The 27,450-nt window shown below is 41.0% G+C and overlaps 1 protein-coding gene across 2 annotated transcripts; it reads right to left on the bottom strand.

Moving 5' to 3' along the window:
* Positions 1-4,135: 4,135 nt before the first annotated feature.
* vstm2b (V-set and transmembrane domain containing 2B) lies at positions 4,136-24,658 on the bottom strand. Of its 2 annotated transcripts, XM_055022406.1 has the most exons (7): positions 24,604-24,658; positions 21,731-21,938; positions 20,843-20,969; positions 20,375-20,547; positions 19,192-19,221; positions 16,538-16,961; positions 4,136-4,946 (listed from the first exon to the last, which is right to left on the bottom strand). In XM_055022406.1, the coding sequence occupies exons 3-7, from the start codon at positions 20,913-20,915 to the stop codon at positions 4,858-4,860; spliced, it is 789 nt and encodes a 262-aa protein (XP_054878381.1). In that variant the 5' UTR covers positions 20,916-20,969; positions 21,731-21,938; positions 24,604-24,658; the 3' UTR covers positions 4,136-4,857. The 2 variants fall into 2 exon arrangements, with proteins under 2 accessions (XP_054878381.1, XP_054878380.1); XM_055022405.1 differs by lacking the exon at positions 24,604-24,658 and having other exon boundaries at positions 21,731-22,063.
* Between the last annotated feature and the right edge of the window lie 2,792 nt (positions 24,659-27,450).

Here is a 27,450-nt window from a genome sequence, read left to right as displayed (position 1 = left end):
TCTCATGGTATGAGGTAGGCAGTAGCTTGAAGGGTCTTGCCTAAGGACCCAGACTGGATTCGAACCCTGCCCTCTCGGGTGATATACTGATGCCTTATGTATTGAGCTATCCAGTCAGCCATATATATATATATATATATATATATATATATATATATATATATATATATATATATATATATATATATATATATATATATATATACAGACAACGTGCTCAGTGAATGTCTCAGACAACAGGGAACGGAGGTTGAGGTGCCAGAGATACCATCATGGGAGGACAAGCCCCTACATGGAATGTACCACCAGCAAATAACCCAAGAGGCTGATATCAGTAAATCCTACCAATGGCTGGAAAAAGCTGGACTCAAGGACAGCACAGAGGCCCTCATCCTGGCAGCCCAGGAACAGGCCCTAAACACCAGAGCAATAGAGGCCCAGATCTACCACACCAGACAAGACCCAAGGTGTAGGTTGTGCAAGAGGCCCCTGAGACAGTCCAGCACATCACAGCAGGGTGCAAGATACTGGCAGGGAAAGCGTACATGGAGCGACATAACCAAGTGGCAGGCATAGTGTACAGAAACATCTGTGCAGAATATGGACTGGAAACCCCAAGATCAAAGTGGGAAACACCCCCAAAGGTGGTGGAGAACGCCAGAGCTAAGATCCTGTGGGACTTCCAGATCCAGACAGACAGAATGGTAATGGCGAACCAACCAGACATTGTCGTAGTGGATAAACAACAGAGGAAAGCCGTTGTGGTAGATGTAGCAATACCAAGTGATTGCAACATCAGGAAAAAGGAGCACGAGAAACTGGAGAAATACCAGGGCCTCAGGGAAGAACTGGAGAGGGCCTGGAAGGTGAAGACCACAGTGGTGCCTGTGGTCATCGGGGCCCTCGGGGCAGTAACCCCCAAACTGGAGCAGTGGCTACAACAGATCCCAGGAACAACATCAGACATCTCAGTCCAGAAATGTGCAGTCCTTGGCACAGCCAAGATACTGCAGGACCCTCAAGCTCCCAGGCCTCTGGTAGAGGCTCAGAGCATAAGAACCACCCGCGGTGGGTGAGAAGGGAATTTTAAAAAAAATTTTTATGTGTGTGTATGTGGAGAGAAATATATAACTGCTATATTGCGACAAACTGGTGACCTGTCCAGGGTGTATCCCACCTCTCGACTCCACAAGGGACAATGGTGTAAGAAAATGGATGGATGGATGGATGGATGGATGGATAACTGCTATATATATCAGGTATGACATTATTGCCCCCGCACAACATCCTATGGATCATTGCAGTACGGTGAATCTTTTCTTTGTCAGTTATTTGGCTTGCTGATTGACCATAACTTGCTGCCCTGCTGAGGAAAGTGTAATTGGAAACACACAGCTTTTTTGCTTAAGGTGCAGTTCAGCCCCCAAAAATAATGACAATCATACCATTTTGAGGTTCCAGTAACGTTTTAATTTTACCAACATGTTTCTCATGTCTGGAAATGACATTGATATTTTGCAGGCCCTCAGGAACCTGAGAAAGAATCAGGAAACCTTTCAAAGCTTAAAGACATGGAGCTCATGACGAAAGCAAATGGACAACAATGGATCTTAACCATTTCAAGATCCATTGATGTGCTGTGTTCTATTGATTGAGCTACTGAGCTATTGAGGCACTGTTATAACACACACGCACACGCACACACACAGAAACACACACACACACCCACACACACGCACACGCACACACACACACCCACACACGCACACACACACACGCACCCCCCCACACACACACACACACACACACACTGACACACACACACACACATACACCCACACACACCCCCACACACACACACACACACACACACACACACACACACACACACACACACACACACACACACACACACACAGACACACACACGTATATATATATATATATATATATATATATATATATATATATATATATATATGCTATAATATAATAATAATAAAGTCTACAGTGAACCCTTGGCAGGTTAGACAGCTTTTAGAGGCCGGCTGCACATAACACACTGGAAGCTTCTTCAGGGACTGGTCTTTGGATATGCTTGATGACATATCATTCTGGGTTATGTAAGATGCAGGTTAGTCATATTCTAACTGCTTGGCTCAGCTTCCATGAGATGAGATTAGTTCAGCGGTGAGTCTCCAGCTTCTGCCTCAGTCTGACATGATATTTGCTCTCTGGTCCTGTGGTAATCTGAAAAGCTGCATCTCAGAACATGCAAATTGGGTCGCCTCCTGACAACCCTATCTATCTTATTAAGTCTCCTAATCTCCGAACAAGGATGTTTAATGTCACCGTTTTAGCAAAAGCAGAACATGCAATATTATGAACTGACTTTTTTCCCCACACAAAATTTTGGAAATTTAAAACCATTTGACATTTGTAACGTCCAGCAGGAGCACAAACATTTATTAAAGTTACTTTGAAAACATATTGTCAGCTTTGGTGATAAGACAAAATACATTAGCTGATTATTCTCCACTAGGGTGGAGGAAAGAGGATGGTTAAGGTTAGGGCTAGGGGTGGGCTAAGGAGTCATTTCATTGGAGAAGCCCAATGTCTGTCACTAAAGTTGACCAATGTGTTGTCATGGACAATTAACTCTTTTTTGGTTGAATTATGGCAGTTTGGGGCTGCTGCATTTATGTGCATCAGTTTATTTGCCACTTGGCCACTCCTACCCTGGATGGGACTTCAAACTGAACTGGCTTTTTTTCTGTTCAATTTGCCAATCTGCCATGGTGGCTTGTCAAATTTACACACCACTTCATTCTTTTACCAGCATTTTGCATAGTAATGGTCTTGTTTAATTACTTTGATCAACTGCAATGTATGTGTGACTGAATTGAAATGATGTTCTATTGAGACATTTGTTGTGAATCGGTTCCACATCAATGAATTGAATTGAATTGTACTCTACTTATCGCTGATTCTGCAGTTTAAAGATCTCCTTCCTGAAGCCCAACTTCATTGCAGTTTCCTTTAAATCTGTCCAGATCAGTGGTATAGTCGATGGAAGTTGACATCAGCAATTCTCTTGTTGCTCTATAGTCCACCATTCTTCCTTTTTCTTGGGTTGTTTTGAGGTTGAAACAGAGATTCTCTTCACCCAGACTTTGGGTTGGCACTCTTGGTATTTGAATTCTCAATCTACTCCACACTGCATGTGAAACATTGACCCTCCGTGCGTTAGGGTCTTGGACCTTCAGCTGTGACTCTGTGCATATAACCCATCATTGAGATACAGCAGATCTACACTAGTTTTGTTGGGAAACATTTGAGGAACGAGTCAGGCCACCGGAGGAGCACCACATCATGCAGAAAGTCCAGAGATAATTTGGCTGTTTCTGGAAAATCAGTTTCTTGCTAATAAATTGCAACAAGAATTTGTCTTAGGAAAAGGAAGGTGTGCAATCACCTCCAATTGGGACTATGACATGCACACATCCCATGATCTATGGTAATGTATGATGAAATGCTATAAGTGATGCACCACTCATCAGTCTATCCCTCTGGATTATGACATTACTCCAGATGCTGCCATCTCTGATGTTCTGTGAATCATACTCACTAAACCAAAGTTGATGAAGACTTTGTGCAAGAAGACACAATGCTTTGCTAAGAGTTCAGTATCTGTGCCTCAATGACGGGCATGTCCTGGGGTTCCACAATGTTTGGCACACAATCAAACAATCTTTGGACAAACCGTGGTCTACTCATGCTGAGAAACTGGACAAAATAACTGAATGACATCATGACAAGGGCAACCTGTTCAAGCACTACTGAAGCTGTTTAATGTATCTATGAGACATCTGATGTGTCTGCTGAAGTCAATTCATTTTTCTGATGGGCTGTTTGATGCTTTTGATTCCAATTCTGGTGTTGTAGCCTCTCTGTTCTACTAACATTTCCACCCCTGCCAGCTCCTGAGTGTCATAACAATGCCAGATGTTCACTGAAAACTGGGGCATAATCACAAAGTTTCTCTCATATAAAATGAGAGAAGTACTGAGATAAAGGCAACACCTAAGAAAGGATGGGTGATAGCTCATCTTGTGATACAAGGAAAGACATTAACTTAACATGTTTGTAATCTTTTATTACATTAATGTTCATCTAAATAGCTGGTGCAAGTTATCAATAAATCTATGTGTGAAAGAGGTGAACTGTGTCACTGATCACCATAAATTCAATAAAAAAAGACATTGTAGGAAGTATTTGATAATGACAATACTAAGGTGCATCTTGCTGAAAGTACTATATATTATCACAAATTAGTTTTCATTATGGAACAGAGTAATGGGAAGACTAGTTCAAATGTATTTGTGGAGAAATAGGTGGACATTAAACTCAAACATTGTGATGAAGCTGTGGAGAAATGGACATCAGAAATAATATGCCATGCTAATTAAACTTCAGTCTTTAGAGAAAATATGAATGTTGGAAGTGTTTTGTCCCTGAAACAATGAATGTGAGCGTCCGCTTACAGATGAAGAGCTGGCTTTCAGTCCTCTGATGGTCACACAATGGAGAGGCTGACAAGAACATGAGAAAGTGTGAAGCAGAACACATCCACTCTGCTGCTCTGGCTCCTTGGGGAACTAGACTGATGCTCTCTGTATTGTCCAAGCCAGTTTCTCTTGTCCTCATTCTTAACAGTCACCGGTCCTGCTGCTCCACATCCATGGCAGATCTGTCTCCCACAGCTGGACCCGCCTCTTCCTGCTGGTCTCTGATTGGTTTCAGTTTAGTTTTGAAAGTGAACACCTGCAAGGCCAACTGCAATTCTGCAGAGTTTCTTCAATGGGCCAACAGTATAAATATGAGTTTATGCAAGAAAAGAAGAGTGATGAAGCAGAGAGGGTCCATAGTGCTCATCATGCTGCAGGCTGAATGAAAGACAGAGACAAGGGAAAAGCATTAGAACACAATGATGTCAACTTTACACTGTATCTACATTCATGAGAAATTAAGACTGTGTTAGAATTCTGGGTTGTTTTGAAGGTTTTTTTTATTATTATTATTTGTTCCTTGGTCTCTTTCTTTCTGTGCTCTTACTTTAGTTCTGTCCTTCTCATGTTTATTTCTTGTGTGTAGTTATATTTTGTTATTGTAGTTTAATGTCTACGCATTCTTTACAGTTATATTTATTTCTTGTTCCCATGGTACTTTCTCTCTCTCTCTCTCTCTCTCTCTCTGTCCTCTCCTCAGTCTGCCTTCTGCTCTCTCCCTTCACACCTGGAACCTGTTTCTAATCAGCCATCTGTTCCTTCTTCAGTAATCAGCCTCCCCACTATATAAAAAACTCATTCTCAGTTCTTCCTTCAGTCTATGTTAAATCATGTCCAATTTCATTACCACCCTGTTGTTCCTGTTATTTTTGTTCTGCTCTGGCTCCATGCATCCTTCATGGTCTTTTTTTGTTCTAAGTTTTTGTATTTTCATTCTTTATTTAATAGCCAAATTAAATAGTCAAAAGTCTCAGCCTACTGCACTTGGTTCCAAAACCAACATGTAACCCAGGGTAAATTGCTCTTAATCCCGCCTTTGCCGCTCCATTGGTTAGAGTGATAGTCAATCACACAGAGTAGTCAGCCAATCATTGCACCTGGAGTGGTTTTTTAGGCCTGCTCCAGCTTTTCCCAATCAGGTGTGAGGGGGAGAGCTGGAGACAAAGGAGCTGCTGGTTTGTGCTTCCAAACAATTAATCTCTTTGTTTGTTATGTACTTTTAAAACCTCATAATATAAAAATCATGTAGATCTGGGTATCCAGTGAGCTTGGAGCCAGGAAGTTCTCATACAGTGATCTATAAATGGAATTGGTGAGTAGTGAACACAATGTTTTGTTGTTTGACATGTTGGTGGTGGTATCCAATGCTAATTGTTCATCAAACATACCATCTGACTTTTTAAATTCAATACATGTATTTAAGATAATGAAATGAATGCTGATATCTTTATTTTTGTTTTAAAGATTTGATTGTGGATATGATTTCTGGATATAACTGAAAAAACAGTCTAGTTAACTAGCAGGATGGTAACCCGTTTATTTCAATACAGGCCAGGTGACCCTTTTTGGGTTAAAGATGGCGAGCTTCTGATAACTGGCTGGAGCCAGGAAAACCTGAAATTGACTCCATACTGGTCTGGTAGGAGGCTGATGGTCCACAATATTTCCCCCTCCGTCTCACTACATGGACACACAACTCATTATTCATCTTTTCATCGGACACGAATTGCGCTTGGACATTTTCCTCTTAAATATCTGGACAAACACATCATGGACTTTTAAATGTGTGTCGGTCAGACATTGTGCTGACCAGGCGGGGAAAAGTGAAGGACTCTTTGTGCACAATTATATAGAAGATCTACTGCAGTACTGTGTATATGTTGTATTTTTGTTTTTTGTATGTTTTGTCTTGTAATATTTACTTATTTTCCTCTTTAAAATACATAGTATTGAAAGCAGTTATTCTTTTGTGTTGTTTTATTGATTACTGACAACAGCTCCAGTAGATGAATTTAGTCTTCTGATATCAGATGCTACCTAGTCTTTTTGCTACATTAAACACTGCTACAAACACACATCATGACAGTCATAAAATGAGTCATTTATTTAATGTGTTAAATAATGTAAAGCTGCAGTGTGTAACTTTTGTAAAAATGTTTTTTACATATTTGTTAAAACTGTCACCCTGTGGTGACAACATGACACATAATCTGTGAAAAAATTCAGTTCTGTCTCCTCTCTGTGCTCTCATTTACAGAACTACATAAATTGGTTAGAAACAATCAATCAGAGCCAGGAGGGAGTGTTGTCACTGCCAATCACTCTCCTGTTGGAGGAAGAACTTGTCTGTGGTTAAATGGAGCTGTGAAAAGGCACCAACTCCCTTGAACAAAATGCTTCATCCTACAGGATTTCACATGTGCTTTATTGAGAAAATTCAAAACATAAATTTTCTTGACCTGTAAATTCCAATCTGTTTTTTAAAGAACTTAAACATTTTCTAATTTAATTCAAGTCATGTGAATAAGGAAAATAAGGATGCAATAATGTTTTAAATGCCAATTACAAAATAAATATCTCACATTTATTGAATCTTAATTTAAATTCTAAATGAAAGTTTTATATTCAAAAATAGGAAACAATACAAGCATACTATTTTCTTCTAATTTGCAGTTAAATAATTGTGTTCAGAAGCTGTTGTGTTTATTCCAGATAGCTTGTGCATTTAAAAGCTACAGTTATGTTTGAACACTCCTCTCAAACAAACTTATCTTAAACTCCCACTCATTATAAGTCCTTACTTTTCAAAGTACAAATTTGTTGCATCAAATTTTTCTAGTAATATTTTAGGAGTGAAATATTGAAATCATTTCCTCACATTTCAAACCAGCCAACATCCATTCTGTCATGTATAATGGAATAAAATAATTGTGATCAGGACAATAAAAGTTCAAACTATGCCAATTCTCGTTCCAAAGCTCAACATTTCATTTGCTAAACTTAGACAGGAATGAAGTATTGTTCTGATATTTGACCAGTTATCCAGTAACAAGAAGATCCCAGCAGGGCCCATCTCTGCATCCATGTGTGGTTTCTCCTAAGGTCTCAAGCCTCATCCAGGACTCTGCGTTTTAGCTCAAGTACCCACTTTGATTTGTTACTTGGTGTGGCTATTTGCTTGCAGGTTTGTTGTCCTGTGATGAACCCAGAGTCCTGTGACTACCCATAGAGTGTTGATTGTGAACAATGCTGTCAATAATCAGTGTTCCTCATTAATTGACAATTAGCTTAACTCATTCCAGAAAGACACTCTATTCTAGTTTTTGTTTTCATTTTGCTAGTTTGTAAAGAATTAATAATTTATTAATTAATAATTAAGTAATAATATAAATTGTCAATTATTAATTGCAGCAGAGAAGCTGAAATCTGTCTGCTACTTTAATCGGGTGGTTTGTCATTATTTAGCAGAAACTGGTGGATCTCTGAAAACCAGGTGGTGGAGATTTTGCTCTTTTTCCTGAGATCATCCAGCCCAAAGTCACCAGCGTCCACAACAACGTTTTGAAGAAAGCTGGATAACATGAGTTCTAACATTTCATTTCCCTCTGGGATTCATAAAGTATTTTTGAATTTAATTGAATCGGCTTCTTTTTACAAAGCAGATGACACTAAATATAAAAATAACAGAGGAAACCCACCTGGCACCCTAATAACTTTATGATCAATATCTGATGAACTCCATCTGAAAGGTTTTTCTAAATTAATCTGTGATGCTGAACTGTAAAAAATAAATTAGAGAGAATACAATGCATCTTTTAATAGATTCATAGGAGACATTAAAGTAAGCATTTCATGAGACAATGAAATGATTAAACACAGTCCACACAAATGTATTCTGCATACATTCTATATAATATTTAGATAATCTAAAATAATAAATATGTTTTGGATTTAGGATGACACAGATCATTTTGCAGTTTTCTTTCTTTTCTCTCCCTTTTTCCTTATTAATGGCGGGTGAACATTAGACAGGCATCCCTCAAATATAAGACTGATCAATATGAATACTGGATAAATAAAAACAGAAATTGTCAGTAATTAATAAATCTATGTGCTTTACTGAGACAGATGACAGAAGAGGATGTGTCAGTAGCAGGAATGTCATCCAGACACTCCCTGACTCATCCACGTAATTTGATCCGATTAATAAAACAAATACTTGATGAAAATTCCTCTTATGTTCCAGATGAAGTGTCCCAGTCAAAGCATTGCGTTATCATTTCAGACAGACAGTTAAGGTAAATGTTTGTCCCTCAGCCACAGACACACACACAGATGGAGGACTGAAGCAGCTGCCAAGTGAGATTCAACACAGCAGCTAAATACAGCATTGCTGCTGTCAGTCTGATCGTGTCTCTCTGTTCAACATTTGCCCTCTTCCTAGACTACAAAACCTTGACTAATGCATTGTGGTAAAAGTTGTTTTTAAATGATATTCATAGATCCTGTGTCCAACTATAATATAAAAACACTCAAGGTCTTTTAATCACAATGAATTTAAATGCTAACTTTGTCTTTGATATTAAAGTTTTAATTTTGGTTGTGTTAAAATTAAAAAAAAGGATTGATTGAAAAAAGGAAAATACCTGATTGTTTTTTTAAAAACGGATTTCCCAAAGTACATATTTGGTAGTGCTGATTTTGTTTCACTGAAAGTAGCAAATGCACAATTCTTGAATATTGCAATGTGACTTTCTGTTAACTAGATTATGCTTAGCAGGTTGTTATTGAGCTAATGTATTAAAATCTGCTTTTTTTCCTGTCTCTGATCATTCATTTTGTGTTGCAGTTATAAATTGTAGATATTTTTGAAGTCATCTACATTTTGGTGTTTCTCATGGGTCTATCTTGGGGCCCTTTATTATGGTTTACATGCTTCCTGCTCAACATATTCTGAGCACATTTATTTATGCTCCTCCCATTGCAGATGACATTCATTCATGCATTTCTTTTAAGCTTCATAAAGCATTGAAACGGGGTGGGGGATGGGGGGCTGCGTGTGCTTACACTGTGTAAAAAGCTTCAGAAAAGCTTACACCTTTAATCATAGGACTGTGGTTTTAGTTTATGGTCATAATCAGTCTCTAGTTTCAGGCACAAAATAACAACATCTGCACTTTAATGAAGTATCTGAGTGGTGAAATGAACATTCTGCCTTTTGTCATTCATGTTTGACAATCTGATCAGATTTGAATATTATTGGTTCTAAGATGCATTAAGTTGTTTTTTACACAATCAAATTTCCCTGAGGAGAAAACACTGAACTGATCAAATCAAAAGCCTACAATGAGGCAGACATCTTTACATTTTCTCTTGCTAGTAAGAGGAGAACTAAACAATGATCAAATCATCAGTCATGCCTTCAGGAACACTTTTAGGATAAATTTTGTTTTGAGCTATTCTTATACATTTCCAAAGTCTTAATTTCCTATTGAGCAATTCAACTGAAGGTACCATTTAATGCAGTTTGATGGGTTTCTTAAGCTGCTGATTAGAATCAATACAGGTAAACATACCTGAAATAGTAATTAGTTGTGTTTGCACACAGTCAGGTGCGCAAACACTTATTTGCCTAAATAGTTGAATCTTTTTCCTGACAACACAACATATAAGGCCAAACCTTTTTTTTTTGTGTGCCTTCAGACGACTTTTATATATAAATACTGCAGTTGGATGGATCTGTGAGAATATGTTGAGTTCTAGATTTAAGTTCTTCTGAAGCATAAAACATCATGGACAAAACAAACTTTCTTCTTACAGCCTCGGAAGAAGAACAAACCGTTCAGTGGGGGCAGAAAACTGTCCTGCTCCTTAAGTTAGAAAATACTTTAGCTACTAAATGAAACACGAAACTAGTGACTAGACATGTACATCCACAACGCCACATCAGAATTGAATGTTAAATATAGTTAACTTTACACAACAGTAGTCACTTAATCATGAAAGTTGACATTAAAGATGAAGAAATTAAAAGTAAGTGAAAAAAATAGTAGTCCAAAGAAGGTTGGCATTTTACCTCAGAGTCAGGTCAGCTGTCAGGAACAACCACTCAAATATAATGACATTCATCTGTACAACTATTGCCACTTAAAAGTACAGTGAAATGGGGACGAGAGATGCCAAAGGCTTTTGGGCTGACATCAGCAAACTGAAACTGAGAATATGTTGAGTTCAGCTTGATCAGGCAGAGAGCAGACTGTGCTGTGTGTTTCCACCAGATCATTTTGTTAATCTGTCAACTAAAAACTCTGAATCAGGACCTTGGGGACTCCGTCTGTGAAGCTAATGCTAATGTTAGCATAAAATGTGCTCTAGTCTTGTGGAGAATGTGTCATTTGAGCCTGCAAGTCCACTCAGTGCTTTTGATTCGCTGAATCAAAAGCACTGAGTGCTTCGCGTTGCAGTCAGACAGCAGTTGTTCCTAAATTCCTTTGAGTCTTTGTGTTCTTAAAATACCAGGACAAGTTGACACCTTAGGTAAACTATTCATTTTTACCAGACAAATGATTCACCATGTTGCCCTGACTGATGCGGATCTTCATGGAGACAGACAACTTGCTCTCCAGATGTTTAGCAGGGTTAGCAGCGGCTCTCTAAACTGAACAGGGTACAATGGTAATGGATTAAAGGGGAGAGATAAAAATACTTTGAGGCACACAGCAGCCCATCTCTCCTGCACTGCACTATCCACCCAGCACTTTCGTGACAATCAATGATGTTGCAGAAAAGAAACAGTTCCTATATTTTTTCAGCAGAACCTTCCATGATTGCTCACTGTGTCAGACGTTATTTACTAGGGAACTGCAAGCTGAAATAACCCTCCAGTTTTGCCAGTTGATCTGATGACAAACGCTTCCAAATCACTATTCAGAGGTGAACTCTTGAAAAGACTTTCCTGACCAATCAAAACACTCAGAGGAAGTTTACCTGCTTCTCATTTCATTTTGCTACTGGCTGTCCTGATGAAGCATGTCAGAGAGCAAAAGATGAAGCTTAAATTCACTATGCTGGAGGCATAATAGTAATAAGAGTACATTTCAATGTGGAACAACTCAACAATAAAAATATTTAAATATAAATATAAATCTCTCCACATGCTTTCCAGTCTTCACTCCAATCTTACATTTTTTTTTGTAAATTTTCAGTTTTGTTTAAGTACCATAATATTGAACTTTAGTCGTAGTGTTTTGTGTTTTGGTTTAATTGCATAAATATTGTCAACAGTCTTGCTGCATTAATCTGTCCAGTTCAATTTGTGGAACATGCAGCAGAAGAAAATTATCTGCACCAGCTTTTCCTTTTCTGGGCTTTACAGACACGCTGCAGAGCATCAGAACATAACAGTGTGATGATGCACTGGAATAACTCAGTAAATATACAGCCAAAAATATGCACTGCTGTAGCATATATTGTATTTTAATATTTTTACTTTATAGTCTTTAAATGTTAGAAATATTTGCCTTCTATAAACTATGTTCATGCCTTCCATTTTGATGTGTTTACATCCCAGTTTGAACCTAATTTTCAAACATTCCCAATATAGATGCAAAAACAGCAATATAATCTGTTTCGGTGTAATAACTTGCAGATGGTAAGTCATTATATTTGTATCTCCCAGTATTTTGATCTTTTTGCTTTATTGTGCCTGCTATTCTCGTCAGTTCGCTGATGCAGTCTTGTACGTATGTTGATCAGATTTGCACCTGTTTTTGTACATGTAAAAAGGGTCGGGGTTCTGGCAAAGTTTCATTACCAGGCGGCTGCTGCTGTACGCTGTGAGGTAACAACTCTCTACAACTCCAAGGAAATATCAGTGGGAAGGCCCACATTAAAAAAAATGAAACATCAACATTCACATGCAGATGAGTTGTTCTCTGGTTGTCATTAATAAATGCTGATAGAGGAGCAATTCAGTTCATTAAATAAGAATACAAATCATGACAAGGAAGCCTAATGATGTCTTCTGATCCATAAACAGAGAACAATGGATTTCTTATTCATTAAAATTCACAATTAGTAGCAAATCCAACAAGTGAACTGCCACGTTGATGCAGCACATCGTAAAACAGTAAAAGAAGAGGAGTGGGGGAGGAAACTGCTGATTCATAAGCCACAATAATTCATGTGGATCAAAGAGGGCAGTGCAGGATCATCTGGATAAGGATTAAAGCAAAGACCATGATCAGCCATTTTGGTTCAGTTGCCCAGAAAGCTGCGCTCCAAGTTACACTAGGTCACTTCTGTATTGACCGATATTTGCCAGAATATACAGCATGCATGCAAATGTTAGAGATGCAGCTGCCAGGAAACAAAGAGGAGAAGTGGATGAAGTTAGAGGACATGGAGGAGAAACCAGAGTTGGATGGAGGAGGATGACTCACTGTGGTGATCCCTGAAGAGATATGAAATCTAAATAGATGGAAAGTCGTGTTTTCTCTGTTGTTGTTGACCAATCACTTTATCATAGATTGTAATATTTTTAAAGATGCATAACAGCCATTAATTAAATATTTTTTTATGATGTTCGACCAGTATCACCTGGGAGGGGGGTAAGTATTGGAAATTAACCTTTGCCTGGACTTGGATGCATTTGCCTGGACTTGGATGCATTTTATCTCTACATACTGTCCATATTTAGCCAAATAAATTACACAAATACATTTTGCAAATAGATTACATCCCATCATTCTTCATAGCTGCCTAAATCATTTCACACTGATGTGGCAGTAAAGGTTCCATCACTGCTGTCACTTCCAAAACTTAAGGCAACAACTGTTGGGGCTGTAAGCGTTTATGCACCGCTTCAGTAATCATCCAGAGCACAAATAACAGATGCAGGTTACATAAATGAACAGTGATCACATGGAATTATGGCTGTATAGTCTTATTTTGTCACAGAGTTCACCACAGAGTTCAAACATACAAACGTAAGATGATTTTTGTTCTGAGAAAAAAAAAAAAAAGCCTTCGTATTTATTTCTGAAGCCTAGATGTAGACAATTTTATTCCCAGCGAAAGGGGAGGTTTGATTGTTGGGGACCAATCTGATGAACTGAAAACAGAAGTATTTAACAGTAAGATATTATCTGTTTGCTGACTGAAACAGATAATACCTGCAACAAATACAGTGGCCTAGTTGAAGGTTGCACAAAACATCAACATCTCAAAGTGCCTTTATAAGTAGACATTGCTAAGTAAAAAATGGTAGGTAGGATCCAAGTTGAATAAACCTATTAGCTGTAAACACATCAAATATTGTGTCACAGAATAGTGTTGTAAAATATCTTCCAACGATTTATATTTATAGTTACTTTGATGTTATTACAAAGACTGAGAGGGACATGAGAGAACACAGATGAGTTTTAACATTACGTTTAAATTCTGTCCTGTGTCAAAATTTAAACATAATGTCAAAATTCTGATCCATGCAATTATCATGGAATTAACTAATCTGCTTTGAATTAGAGTCAGACAGTTATAACAATCTAAGATAAATGTTCACCTCATTCAGAAGTAATGCCATAACTTTAAAGTGACTGTTCAGATATTAAATATATATATTATATATTGAAAAGGGAAACACTGATCTTTGTTTGATGACCGTCATTATGGTATCATTGATGGCTTTTTAGCAGCACCAACACAACCTAGTGCCTGTTCCACACTCCAGTTCCTTACAGAGTGTAACATTAGTTTAGTTTATACTTGGATGATGAACATTTTTTTTGTCAGAAATGATAAAATATGCAGAGTATGGAAAGAAAGATAAGCAGACTTTCAGCCCCAGTTCTTGCCATGCAATAAAATATTATTTCCCCCAGAGCTGTTTTTAGTGTTTCTTCTGAGCAGCAACAGAAGCAATGTCCTACAACTACAGCATACTCCGACAATAAACAAAGTGAACCACTAGTGCAGCCTGCTGAAAACTGGACGAGCTAACATCAGTCCCACTGACATGTAACAATAGTTAGCTTGCATCAAGAGGTGATACAACATGCCGGGTTAACAGTGCTAGTGCTAACGGTTCAGTTGAAGTAACGGCAGGAGATGATTGAACTGCAGACTTCTGGAATGAAGTCAAACGGAGGCGTACATTGATATTTTTCAAAATAAAAGCAGTTTTTTGTTAATAAATTGTATTTAAAATGAGAACTCTGACCCCTGGAAGGGCTCAGCACACAGGGCAGCACCGTTCACTGGCCTCCGTCATCCAGCAACACACAGAGACAAAATGGAGGCATAAACATCTGAGTGAGCCAAGGCTGGATCCGTCATGACAACTTACAGCAGTGGTGCACAAACTTTTTGTCCCTGGGGCCACAACTGGCAAATTTCAGCACCTTGCGGGCCACACAATTAGTTTACTCAAAACTGCAAAAATTTGTCTTTTGTAATTTTTCTTTGTTTTGTTTTAACTACTAGATAATAAACGTTTTAATGAAACGTGTCCTTATTTTTTTTTAAAAAACAACAAATAATATCAACAGTTTTGAAGGTTATTAGTTATCTTCTATTTTGTTGGCTACGTTTTTAATGTTCTTGACTTGTAGCTGGGGGACTGTTCAAAATCATTTCAGGGGCCACGAATGGACTCCGAGCCACACTTTGGACACTCCTGATCTTCAGTATTTAGATGTCTGTTTGATTTTTCTTCCAGGCTGCTGGCTGGCTCAGCAGCCTGCCAGACAAAAATCTACAAGCCTGCTAAGAGTTTTAATTATTTGTGAGCATGCTCCAACAAACAGATGTAGGGCAGGACAAAGCATTGAGGTGGTAGATTACAACCCTCAGCCTCATCCCATCTGCTCTGCTGCTGGCACAGGTGGATAGAAATAAGTTGCAAAGATCTATATACAAGTGAACTGGACCTCTCCTCCTTGACCAAAAGGTTTTAAATATGACAGAGTTTTGGAAAAGGTTTGCATGAAGAAAAGATTCATGCAGATTTAGCAACACAACTCAAAGCTTGTTAAGATAACAAAGGCACTTATTAAATTTTATTTTCTACAACAGAACAAGAGCAGACAGAGCAACATAGCCACCCTATTTGTTGAGTGTGTATGTGTGTGTCCTTGAATTTGATACATTGCAAGGACTATTTTTCCAACAAATATGACATTATGGGGACCGCAAGCCCCTTATGGGGCCTAAATCCTGGGCCCCAATTACGAATTAAGTTTAGGTTAGGTCTGGGGTAAAGTATGTACTAATACCAGATGGGTCCCCAAACTTTTCCATGCTATGGCCCCCTTTACAAACGTACATACAGACAATGCTTCAAAATATTAAAATGCTTTAATTTTTAGATTTTTTTCTTACTTTTACTCACTATTCAATAGTTATTACATTTGTTTAGCAGATGCGTTCATTTTGAACATGCGCGGTGCTGGCAGCACTGCCACTTCAGTTGAAATCTTTGTATCCTCATTTACAGTGTGAGTAAATTGTTGGACTTGCAAGTATCTGTAGGACAAGCACAATGTTTCCAGGAAAAGAACTGAAAAGGTTTCTGTCTTGTCTAGAAGCTATGCTAGCTTGAGAAGAAAAGCAGCTGGATAAATTTGACTGGCTGCCAATCAGAAAGATGAGAATGGAAAATAATATTGGAATAAGTTATTTTAACTCATATTTTATAATAATGATTGAAAATCGGATCAGAGTTTATGATAAAAAAAGAGGATAAAAAATGTGACTACAATTGATTGGATTACATTTGGAAAAAATTGGTTTAGTGTAAGGCTCATGGTTTGGTTTTTAGAAATGAATGAAAAATGAATGAGAGCCGACACAAAGTCCTTGTGGAAATAAAGAGATGTACTGTATGTGTGTGTTTCTGGTTATCCAGATATCTGGTGATACTCTTCGTACTGCGGCTCTGTTTCAGCCTCAGTCGACCTTCCAGAACTCACCAGCTCTGGGCCAGAGGACTGCTGCGCTCCCCGGCAGCTGGGAGGCGGCAGACTTGGCCACTGAGGTAGTCGTGGTGGACGACACGGAGGGCAGGAGGTCAGGCTGGGCCAGCTGAGGAACTCGTTGCTTCTCCTGCCCTTCCCTGGATCCCGGGCTGGGTTTGGAAGTGACTCCTCCCACCTGGCTCCCTCCCAGAGCTGCGTTGGTATTCCTTAGCGACCAGCGGTTCTGAATGTGTGACACAGCCTCCTCTGCCACCATGCCACCTCCCGCAGTGATGGTCAGCGTAGCATGAACTGTAAAGTTCTGATCCTCTTCAGCCCACATATCAGACACACGGCACTCATACACCCCCCCGTCCTCCTTCTTCACTTTAGACAGGCTGAGGCGGTGGGAGATGGCATTCCCATGAACACGCACAGTCTGAAAGTCCAAGGCAGAGACATGTGGAAGTATTACAAAACTGGCTAACGTTCGGATAACAGCTGGATTTAGGAGCCATTAATCATGGGCCTAATGAGGCTGGCTTCATGTTCTATAACTGGGTGGAGGGGAGGGAGGCTCCAGCACCAAACCATGAAACTCTGTTGACTGACAGTCATTCTCATAAAACCTCAGAATGAACCTTTTCTTTGACTAAAATGTGACAACCGGACCTCAGCAAGTTTAAAAGTAGAAGGACAAAAGTTATGTTAGCAGAAATGGATAAATAAAGAATAAAATGAGGCGCTGATGCCAAATCTCAATTGACTCAAAAACATACAGTTAGGGCCAGAAATATTTGGACAGTAACACAATTTTCGTGAGTTGGGCTCTGCATGCCACCGCATTGGATTTGAAATGAAACCACTACAACAAAATTCAAGTGCAGATTGTAACGTTTAATTTAAAGGGTTGAACAAAAATATGATAGAAAATGTAGGAATTGTACACATTTGTTTACAAACACTCCACATTTAGGAGCTCAAAAGTAATTGGACATATAAACATAACCCAAACAAAAAAGTTTTTCTCAATATTTTGTTGCGAATCCTTTGGAGGCAATCACTGCCTTAAGTCTGGAACCCATGGACATCACAAACGCTGGGTTTCCTCCTTCTTAATGCTTTCCCAGGCCTTTACAGCCGCAGCCTTCAGGTCTTGCTTGTTAGTGGGTCTTTCCGTCTGAAGTCTGGATTTGAGCAAGTGAAATGCATGCTCAATTGGGTTAAGATCTGGTGATTGACTTGGCCATTGCAGAATATTCCACCTTTTTGCTCTCATGAACTGGGTAGTTTTGGCTGTATGCTTGGGGGTCATTATCCATCTGTACTGTGAAGCGCCGTCTGATCAACTTTGCAGCATGGCTGAATCTGGGCTGACAGTATCCCGGTACACTTCAGAATTCATCCGGCTACTCTTGTCTGCTGTTATGTCATCAATAAACACAAGTGACCCAGTGCCATTGAAAGCCATGCATGCCCATGCCATCACGTTGCCTCCACCATGTTTTACAGAGGATGTGGTGTGCCTTGGATCATGTGCCGTTCCCTTTCTTCTCCAAACTTTTTCTTCCCATCATTCTGGTACAGGTTGATCTTTGTCTCATCTGTCCATAGAATACTTTTCCAGAACTGGGCTGGCTTCTTGAGGTGTTTTTGGGCAAATTTAACTCTGGCCTGTCTATTTTTGGAATTGATGAATGGTTTGCATCTACATGTGAACCCTTTTGTATTTGCTTTCATGGAGTCTTCTCTTTACTGTTGACTTAGAGACAGATACACCTACTTCCCTGAGAGTGTCTGGACCTCAGTTGATGTTGTGAACGGGTTCTTCTTCACCAAAGAAAGTATGCAGCGATCATCCACCACCGTTGTCTTCAGTGGACGCCCAGGCCTTTTGAGTTCCCAAGCTCACCAGTCAATTCCTTTTTCCTCAGAATGTACCCGACTGTTGATTTTGCTACTCCAAGCATGTCTGCTATCTCTCTGATGGATTTTTGCTTTGTTTTCAGCCTCAGGATGTTCTGCTTCACCTCAATTGAGAGCTCCTTTGACCGCATGTTGTCTGGTCACAGCAACAGCTTCCAAATGTAAAACCACACACCTGGAAACAACCCCAGACCTTTTAACTACTTACTTGATTACAGGTTAACGAGGGAAAGGCCTTCTGAGTTACTTGCAGCCTTTAGAGTCCATTGTCCAATTACTTTTGGTCCCTTGAAAAAGAGGAAGCTCTGCATTACAGAGCTATGATTCCTAAACCCTTTCTCCGATTTGGATGTGGAAACTCTCATATTGCAGCTGGGAGTGTGCACTTTCAGCCCATACTATATATAAATTGTATTTCTGAACATATTTTTGTCAACAGCTAAAATAACAAAACCTGTGTCACTGTCCAAATATTTCTGGCCCTAACTGTAGTTACTGTTAGTAAACATAGTTACCTCTAGTAAACTTAGTAAACATAGTTACTGTTAGTAAACATGGTTACTGCTAGTAAACATGGTAACTGTTAGTAAACAGTAACTATGTTACTAGTGTTTGCTAATTACTGTTAGTAAACATAATTACTGTTAGTAAACATAATTACTGTTAGTAAACATGGTTGCTGTTTGCTTGCAGTTGTATTTTTCTAGGTGGTTTTGCTCAGTTTTATAAAAGTGGTCACTTACACTTATTTTTGTAGCTTCTCTTAAGCTGCCCTGAAATGACAGAAGCATATTGAGTTGAACAAAAAAAGTTCGCACATAAATAAAAACAAACAAACAAACAAAAAAAACTAAACACCTTGTTGAAGGAATTTCAGATAGGATTTGCATTTTTTTCACTGGAAACAGCAACAGAAGAAATGTTGCAGATGTGACTTTATCTCCCAGACAATGAGTTGGCAAAAAAAAAAAAAAAAAAAAAAAAATCTAATCATTCTAGTTTATTTGTCACGGTGCAGGGAAGATTATCTCGCTACAGCATCTCATCATTAATCTGTCACATCTGAATGTGATGCTTACTGATACAAGGATCCTTCCTGTAGTCAGGATGGGACTGTTACAGGATCATAGTGCCATTTTATAGCAGAATTAAGTAACTATGTTACCTTCAGTTAGCATAAAAATGTTTTATGTATGAAATATGACTTAAAATAAATTTTGCATTATAATTTCATGCCTTGACATCTGACCTTTGTCTCTTTAAGAACTCCTCTTTCTGAAACTGCCATTAGGAAGACATCACAACATGGCTGCTCTATTAACATTTTAACAATGTTTTTGTTTACCAGCGTTGCTCTGAGAAGCAGCTTGCATAATGAGATCAGCAGATAAGTAGTCCCACCAGGTGTTTGCTAATAGATGCTGGTTAGAAGGAGCTGAATGGGAGAGTCACGAAGGTGGGATGGCCTGTGAGGCAGAAGCTCAGCAGCTTGGAAATGTTTTGCACAACTGAATGGTTGCCATGGAAATGAAATAATTTCTAAAGCATACATGAAAGAAACAAAGCAATACTCCAAGTATGTTTATAATGAGGGAATAACATAATAACATGACAAAAAGCTAAAAATAAATCAATCTTACATAATCCTGTCCCTTTAAACAGATTAAAGCTCCAAACACTAAAAACTGTCTGGACTTTCTTAATGGATAGAGGTACAGTATATTTTGTGGTATGAAGATATGTTTAAAAATGTCTAAATGCTCCATAGATATGAAAGCTGAAACTGGTAGCTATTTGGTTTGACTCTATATTTTTTAGAAGTTTGTCAGAAGTCTGAAAGTAGACCTGCTACTGGAGAACATGTCTCTTGGGAAATTTCTGACATGTCTTAGGAATGTCTGATGGACCAGGCGGGGCCGCAGGTACCTTGGCTCTGTTCTGCAGCTCATTAGGTCCTTCTTTGGGGGCGTCCAGCTTGATGTACCACCACTGAATTTCCAAAGATATGGGAGCAGAGCTGAGGGCTTTGAAGGCGCAGGGCATCTCCACGTCTTCTCCCTCCCCAACGCTCACATCCTTGGGGATTTCAGTGAACGCGGCTTCGGTTCCATGCATGAAAAGGAAAACAGTGGATGAATAAATGGCTTTTATCTGAAACTGGATCTATTTACGTTCTGAAAAACCAACAACATTTCCCCACTTCTCCTGACTTTGCTATTCTCAAGCTTTATTATCACAGTAAAGTTGACTCTACTTTATTAAATCAAGCTATTAGAACAAAAGCAATTTGATGTGCTTTGATTCTACAGCAGACTGTGCTGGCTATGTTTTACCATTAGAAGGAGAAGCCCTGGCTGGTGTAGGTTGTTCCACCGTCTGCTTCAGGTTACTCACCATCTGCATATATCACCAACTGGGAATTGAGAACGAAGTAACAGAAGAGTTTGTAGAGTCTGGACTTTTCCATGTCATAGGGAAGCTGGCACTTTCACGGCAGACATAAAAAGGTCATGGTGTGAACCTGGAAGCAATGGGACCCATCAGCTCCAATAAGTGGAAATGCAAACTGAAGCCCAGCAGCAACATGTAGCTGCTCTGACACCCGGAGCTGGACACTCAGTCTGCCCACACGTCAGCCCGGCAGCAGAGGGGCTGGAAGCAGCGGTGCAGGGAGGCGGCTTTAATCTCCTGCTGATCCAGTGGCTGGGTTATTCCCCACCGAGCCCGTGGGAGGACACAGATAAGTTCCTTGCGGTCAGCGGTGCTCCATCATCAGCCTGACGCCCCGCTGCGGGTAGTCTCTCCTGGGCTGGGCTCAGATCCAAACCCCATCATATTGCTGGCTCCAGAGAGAGCAGGGAGAGGCGACAGCATGGGGCTGCAGCAGGCTGAGACCGGGGAGGAGAACTTCTCCCTGGTGATAATCTGAGTGTGTCCTCACTGCTGCTGTCACGGCGCTGGAGTCCTCCCACTGCTCTGAACTCAGCTCTCTCTCCTCTGCAGGCAGCCTGTGGTCTAAGCACACTGTTCTCCTCCTCCTTACTTAACTGGGACTCTAGCACTTCTGATGACATCTGATCACCCACAGCTCATTACAACAAATAAGAATATTTCAGATGATGTACACTTTTTGAAAAGCTGTGTTTTTTAGAGAATATTTTGAAACAACTCCAGAGTTCTCAGCCATTGAAAAACCTGAGACTTCACATGTATTAAAGTTAAAAAGTAAGATTATAGCTTTTTGTCTCTGTGCACAATTATTGAACAAGTATGCATAATTACCATGAAAGAACGTAGTTTTTGAGGAAACTTAGATCCTTCGAGGTTTTCAACAAGATGCTGCAGATCTTCGGTGAGTCTGTTGTTGAGTTTTGTTTCTTCTGCTGAGCAGTAGCATCAGGACCGGAGATTTAAAACAGCTCAACAACCTGATAGGAAAGGCTGGTTCTGTTCTGTTTCTGATCTGGTTCTGGGGATGACTCAGGAACCTCTGGAGATGATGCAAAGAAAGATTTTACTTAAAATCAAGAAAATTATGGGCAACCCTGAGCATCCTCTACATGAGACCGTTTTAGTGAAACAGTGTCTTCAGTCACCGTCGTCTGGGGTTCAGTCGTCGTCGTCTGGGTTCAGTCACAGTCGTCTGGGTTCAGTCATCGTCGTCTGGGTTCAGTCACAGTCGTCTGGGTTCAGTCGTCATCGTCTGGGTTCAGTCACCGTCGTCTGGGTTCAGTCGCCGTCGTCTGGGTTCAGTCATCGTCGTCTGGGTTCAGTCACCGTCGTCTGGGTTCAGTCACAGTCGTCTGGGTTCAGTCACCGTCCTCTGGGGTTCAGTCACAGTCGTCTGGGTTCAGACATCGTCGTCTGGGGTTCAGTCGGCGTCGTCTGGGTTCAGTCACAGTCGTCTGGGTTCAGTCACCGTCGTCTGGGTTCAGTCACCGTCGTCTGGGTTCAGTCACAGTCGTCTGGGTTCAGTCACCATCGTCTGGGGTTCAGTCGGCGTCGTCTGGGTTCAGTCACTGTCGTCTGGGTTCAGTCACCGTCGTCTGGGTTCAGTCACCGTCGTCTGGGTTCAGTCGCCCTCGTCTGGGTTCAGTCACCGTCGTCTGGGTTCAGTCGTCGTCGTCTGGGTTCAGTCACCGTCGTCTGGGTTCAGTCGTCGTCGTCTGGGTTCAGTCACCGTCGTCTGGGTTCAGTCACCGTCGTCTGGGTTCAGTCGCCGTCGTCTGGGTTCAGTCGGCATCGTCTGGGTTCAGTCGCCATCGTCTGGGTTCAGTCGCCGTCGTCTGGGTTCAGTCACCGTCGTCTGGGTTCAGTCAGTCGTCTGGGTTCAGTCATCGTCGTCTGGGTTCAGTCGCCGTCGTCTGGGTTCAGTCGCCCTCGTCTGGGTTCAGTCACCGTCGTCTGGGTTCAGTCACCGTCGTCTGGGTTCAGTCACAGTCGTCTGGGTTCAGTCACCGTCGTCTGGGTTCAGTCGCCGTCGTCTGGGTTCAGTCACCGTCGTCTGGGTTCAGTCACCGTCGTCTGGGTTCAGTCGCCCTCGTCTGGGGTTCAGTCACTGTCGTCTGGGTTCAGTCACCGTCGTCTGGGTTCAGTCACCGTCGTCTGGGTTCAGTCACCGTCGTCTGGGGTTCAGTCGGCGTCGTCTGGGGTTCAGTCGGCGTCGTCTGGGTTCAGTCACTGTCGTCTGGGTTCAGTCACCGTCGTCTGGGTTCAGTCACCGTCGTCTGGGTTCAGTCGCCTCGTCTGGGTTCAGTCACTGTCGTCTGGGTTCAGTCACAGTTGTCTGGGTTCAGTCACCATCGTCTGGGTTCAGTCACCAATGTCTGGGTTCAGTCACTGTCGTCTGGGTTCAGTCACCGTCGTCTGGGTTCAGTCGCCGTCGTCTGGGTTCAGTCACCGTCGTCTGGGTTCAGTCACCGTCTGGGTTCAGTCGCCGTCGTCTGGGTTCAGTCACCGTCGTCTGGGTTCAGTCGCCCTCGTCTGGGGTTCAGTCACTGTCGTCTGGGTTCAGTCACCGTCGTCTGGGTTCAGTCATCGTCGTCTGGGTTCAGTCATCGTCGTCTGGGTTCAGTCACCGTCGTCTGGGTTCAGTCGCCCTCGTCTGGGGTTCAGTCACCGTCGTCTGGGTTCAGTCACCGTCGTCTGGTTCAGTCACAGTCGTCTGGGTTCAATCATCGTCGTCTGGGTTCAGTCACCGTTGTCTGGGTTCAGTCGCCCTCGTCTGGGGTTCAGTCACTGTGTCTGGGTTCAGTCACCGTCGTCTGGGTTCAGTCACCGTCGTCTGGGTTCAGTCATCGTCGTCTGGGTTCAGTCACCGTCGTCTGGGTTCAGTCGCCCTCGTCTGGGGTTCAGTCACTGTCGTCTGGGTTCAGTCACCGTCGTCTGGGTTCAGTCACAGTCGTCTGGGTTCAGTCACCGTCGTCTGGGTTCAGTCATCGTCGTCTGTGTTCAGTCACCGTCGTCTGGGTTCAGTCACCGTCGTCTGGGTTCAGTCACAGTCGTCTGGGTTCAGTCACAGTCGTCTGGGTTCAGTCACCGTCGTCTGGGTTCAGTCACCGTCGTCTGGGTTCAGTCACCGTCGTCTGGGTTCAGTCACCGTCGTCTGGGTTCAGTCATCGTCGTCTGGGTTCAGTCACCGTCGTCTGGGGTTCAGTAAGCATTGTCTGTGTTCAGTCACCGTCGTCTGTGTTCAGTCACCGTCGTCTGGGTTCAGTCACAGTCGTCTGGGTTCAGTCACCGTCGTCTGGGGTTCAGTCGGCGTCGTCTGGGTTCAGTCACCGTCGTCTGGGTTCAGTCGCCCTCGTCTGGGGTTCAGTCACCGTCGTCTGGGTTCAGTCACCGTCGTCTGGGTTCAGTCACCGTCGTCTGGGGTTCAGTCGGCGTCGTCTGGGTTCAGTCACCGTCGTCTGTGTTCAGTCACCGTCGTCTGGGTTCAGTCACAGTCGTCTGGGTTCAGTCACAGTCGTCTGGGTTCAGTCACAGTCGTCTGGGTTCAGTCATCGTCGTCTGGGTTCAGTCACCGTCGTCTGGGGTTCAGTCGGCGTCGTCTGGGTTCAGTCACCGTCGTCTGGGTTCAGTCACCGTCGTCTGGGTTCAGTCACAGTCGTCTTGGTTCAGTCACCGTCGTCTGGGTTCAAGGAGCTGGTTTTTACCCGACTAGGGTCAGGGCAGAGTTTCTGAAAGAAAACTAAAAACTGCCTTCCATTGTTTGTTTACTTTGAAATACTCAGAATAAACCATTGTATAGAATTGATGAGGTTGCCTGGCAACATAAAGTTAAATTTTACTCAAATACAGAACTAAAAGGATTGCTAAATGCTTCTCATAGTTATTGTGATACAATGAGCCAAATGGTTACATAGGTAAAACTACATTAGCATTAACAAGTGAATGTGCAAGATGCCTTGTCCCTTTCATGTGGGTGTGGCAGCTCATCTGGTGACAGCGACAGAAAACTGGAACCCATCGAGACTTTAGTACACCTTTAAATTAGCTTTGACATGAGGGGAATCAATTTATGGCAAACTGGCATAAATTGTGATTCATGCCACAAGACTCGAAGAAAATACTATAACAAACCAGACTGGATTAATTAAAAATCAGAATTCTATAAGAGGAACCAGCAATGTTTTGGGTATGATGTCTTTATTTTGCATTAGTCCTCCTGTCTCTATCTGCCTTCATCTTTTAGGAGACAGCTGTGAACATGATTCAAGGGGATTCTCTCATTCTGCAGAATCATTGCCTTTTTATGAGATTTTACTTCAGATAATATGTCAGATCTTCAAAGCCCCAGCTCTCATCTGCAGCCTTGCAACTTCCTCTGAGGCAAATGTATTATTAACATGACAAAAGTGAAGTGGCCTTTCACTGCCCTCCCATCATTAGCATTTATATAGACCGAGGACAGCAGGGCAGACTAGTGTACTTTGCAATTCAGTCCAGGATGCTACAGCAGGAATATCAGTATAGCATTCTGTATTCATAACTGGTGGATATGCAGTGGAAGAGCTTCTTTGCTCCAGGAATTATGCAGGAGCTGACTGCATCGAAAGTTAATCCTGCTAAAATCAATGCAGCTTCATAATGACAGTTGTGATACAATTTGGTTTTGATACCAGGAGACTGGACAGGCAGCACAAACATGGCGCACAGTAAAATCAGTCCTCAGTTCAGACCAGTTCAATTTGAATGTCTGAATTGTTCCCGTTTACTTCACGACTTCTTTAAGGATGCCCAGTGTTTTATGGTTCGTTCTGTGACAGTGTTACAGCGCCACCTATTTTTTTGCTGTAACACTGCACCGATCATACCATACCTACTACAGCCTTTTTTTTGTGGTTATGGATTGGACACTTTTTTTCTTAGTTGTTCTTTAAATGTACTTTGTCACAGAAATGTACTGTTTGTCTCTGTGAGGAAAGAGAGTTCCAATAACTCTAGGAACCCTGAATCCATGTTTCCACATTCAGTTCATCATTGATACGTGTGTGAAAAAGGTATGCAATACTTTTGTAGTTTGCCCCTTTCATACATGAGGCTCCAGGGTTGTTTTTTGTTTTCTCCACCTCTGAGCATTATAAGTTTAATTGATATAGTCTTTTTTTCAGTTCTTTTCCTGGAAACATTGTGCTTGTCCTACAGATACTTGTAAGTCCAACAATTTACTCACACTGTAAATGGGGATACAAAGATTTCAACTGAAGTGACAGTGCTGCCAGCACCGCACATGTTCAAAATGAACGCAGTTTAAACGAACAGGACAAACCCAGGTCTGTCTGCCAGAACGTATAGTGTTTTGATTCTTTTAGATTGGAAAAAAACAACTAAATGAAAACATTTATTTGACAGAAACAAAATAAAAATCTGTGTATTCCAGTGTGACCTGAATGCTCACACTCCACTGTCTCCTCAAAGCAGCGAAGAAATTTCAGTGTCAGATCATAAAGACTGCAGCTTCACACAGAATAACATCAAGGTCACACGCAGCAGATGCATCTGAAGCTGAGAAGCTGCTGAGAGCCTTTATTTACATTCCTTATTGATATGATGAGATATTTATTTTGAGTGGTAGGAGTTCATCCTGTAACTGTTGGGTTCCAGGTTCAAATCCCTGCTCTGTGTTTTGGTCAAACATCAGGCCTCCCAGGCATTAACTCAAAATGTTTGTCTGCTGTTCAGCTTGAAAAAAATGATGGAGTCAGATGCAGATTTTTCTGTAGTTTCTTGAGAGCAGTTTTTTTTTCTGTCAACATCTGTATGCCATCCCTGCTAGTACTCACACTGATAAAATCAGACACTAACACTATATGTGCAAAACTGTTACATAAATTAGCACAGTCTTTGAAATCAACATTTGCTTTTTATATTGAAATATTTTTTGAGTATTTATTCTAAAACCTAGAAGAGATCAATTTCACCCACTTACATACAAAATGAAAATCAGACAATAACAATCCATTTTTAATAGCTACTATAAATGTACTAAATGTATGATAGTGAACTTTAGAAAGCAGTCATGTTTAAATCATTTGCATTTGATTTAAATTGTGCACAATAGCTGCAGGCCAACTCCAGACAACCTTTCTCCCAAGTCCTTTAACTGAGAGTAAACTGAATTAATCATACAGTGTGAGTCAGTTTGGGACTTTTCAATTATTTATGTAAGTTTCAATTAGCTGGTGTCTAAACACATGGTGAGTTCTTTAGTTTTGTACTGTTTCCATTGTACATTTATCCCCAAACAAAAAAAAAATATTCCTCAGTCGTTCTCTTGACAATTTAACACAAAAGTCACAGATCACATCTCTAATTCCATTTGCTTTAGAGATATTCCCCTTTTCAAAAGCTTTCCTCCATTATCTGTAAATGAAGGAAAGTTTGTTAAAGACAAATGTGTTTATTTTAAACCACTGCTTATTCTTTGAAGTATTTTTGACCTGGGTATGAGATACCTTGTCCTCATTTCAGCAAAAAGCATCGAATAAAAAGGAACAAAC

This window comes from Poeciliopsis prolifica, unplaced genomic scaffold, assembly GCF_027474105.1.
Source record: "Poeciliopsis prolifica strain line A6 unplaced genomic scaffold, Auburn_PproV2 SCAFFOLD086, whole genome shotgun sequence".
Lineage (NCBI taxonomy): Eukaryota > Metazoa > Chordata > Actinopteri > Cyprinodontiformes > Poeciliidae > Poeciliopsis > Poeciliopsis prolifica.
Note: the sequence above shows the minus strand (reverse complement) of the source record. Positions and strands in the feature narration are given on the sequence as shown.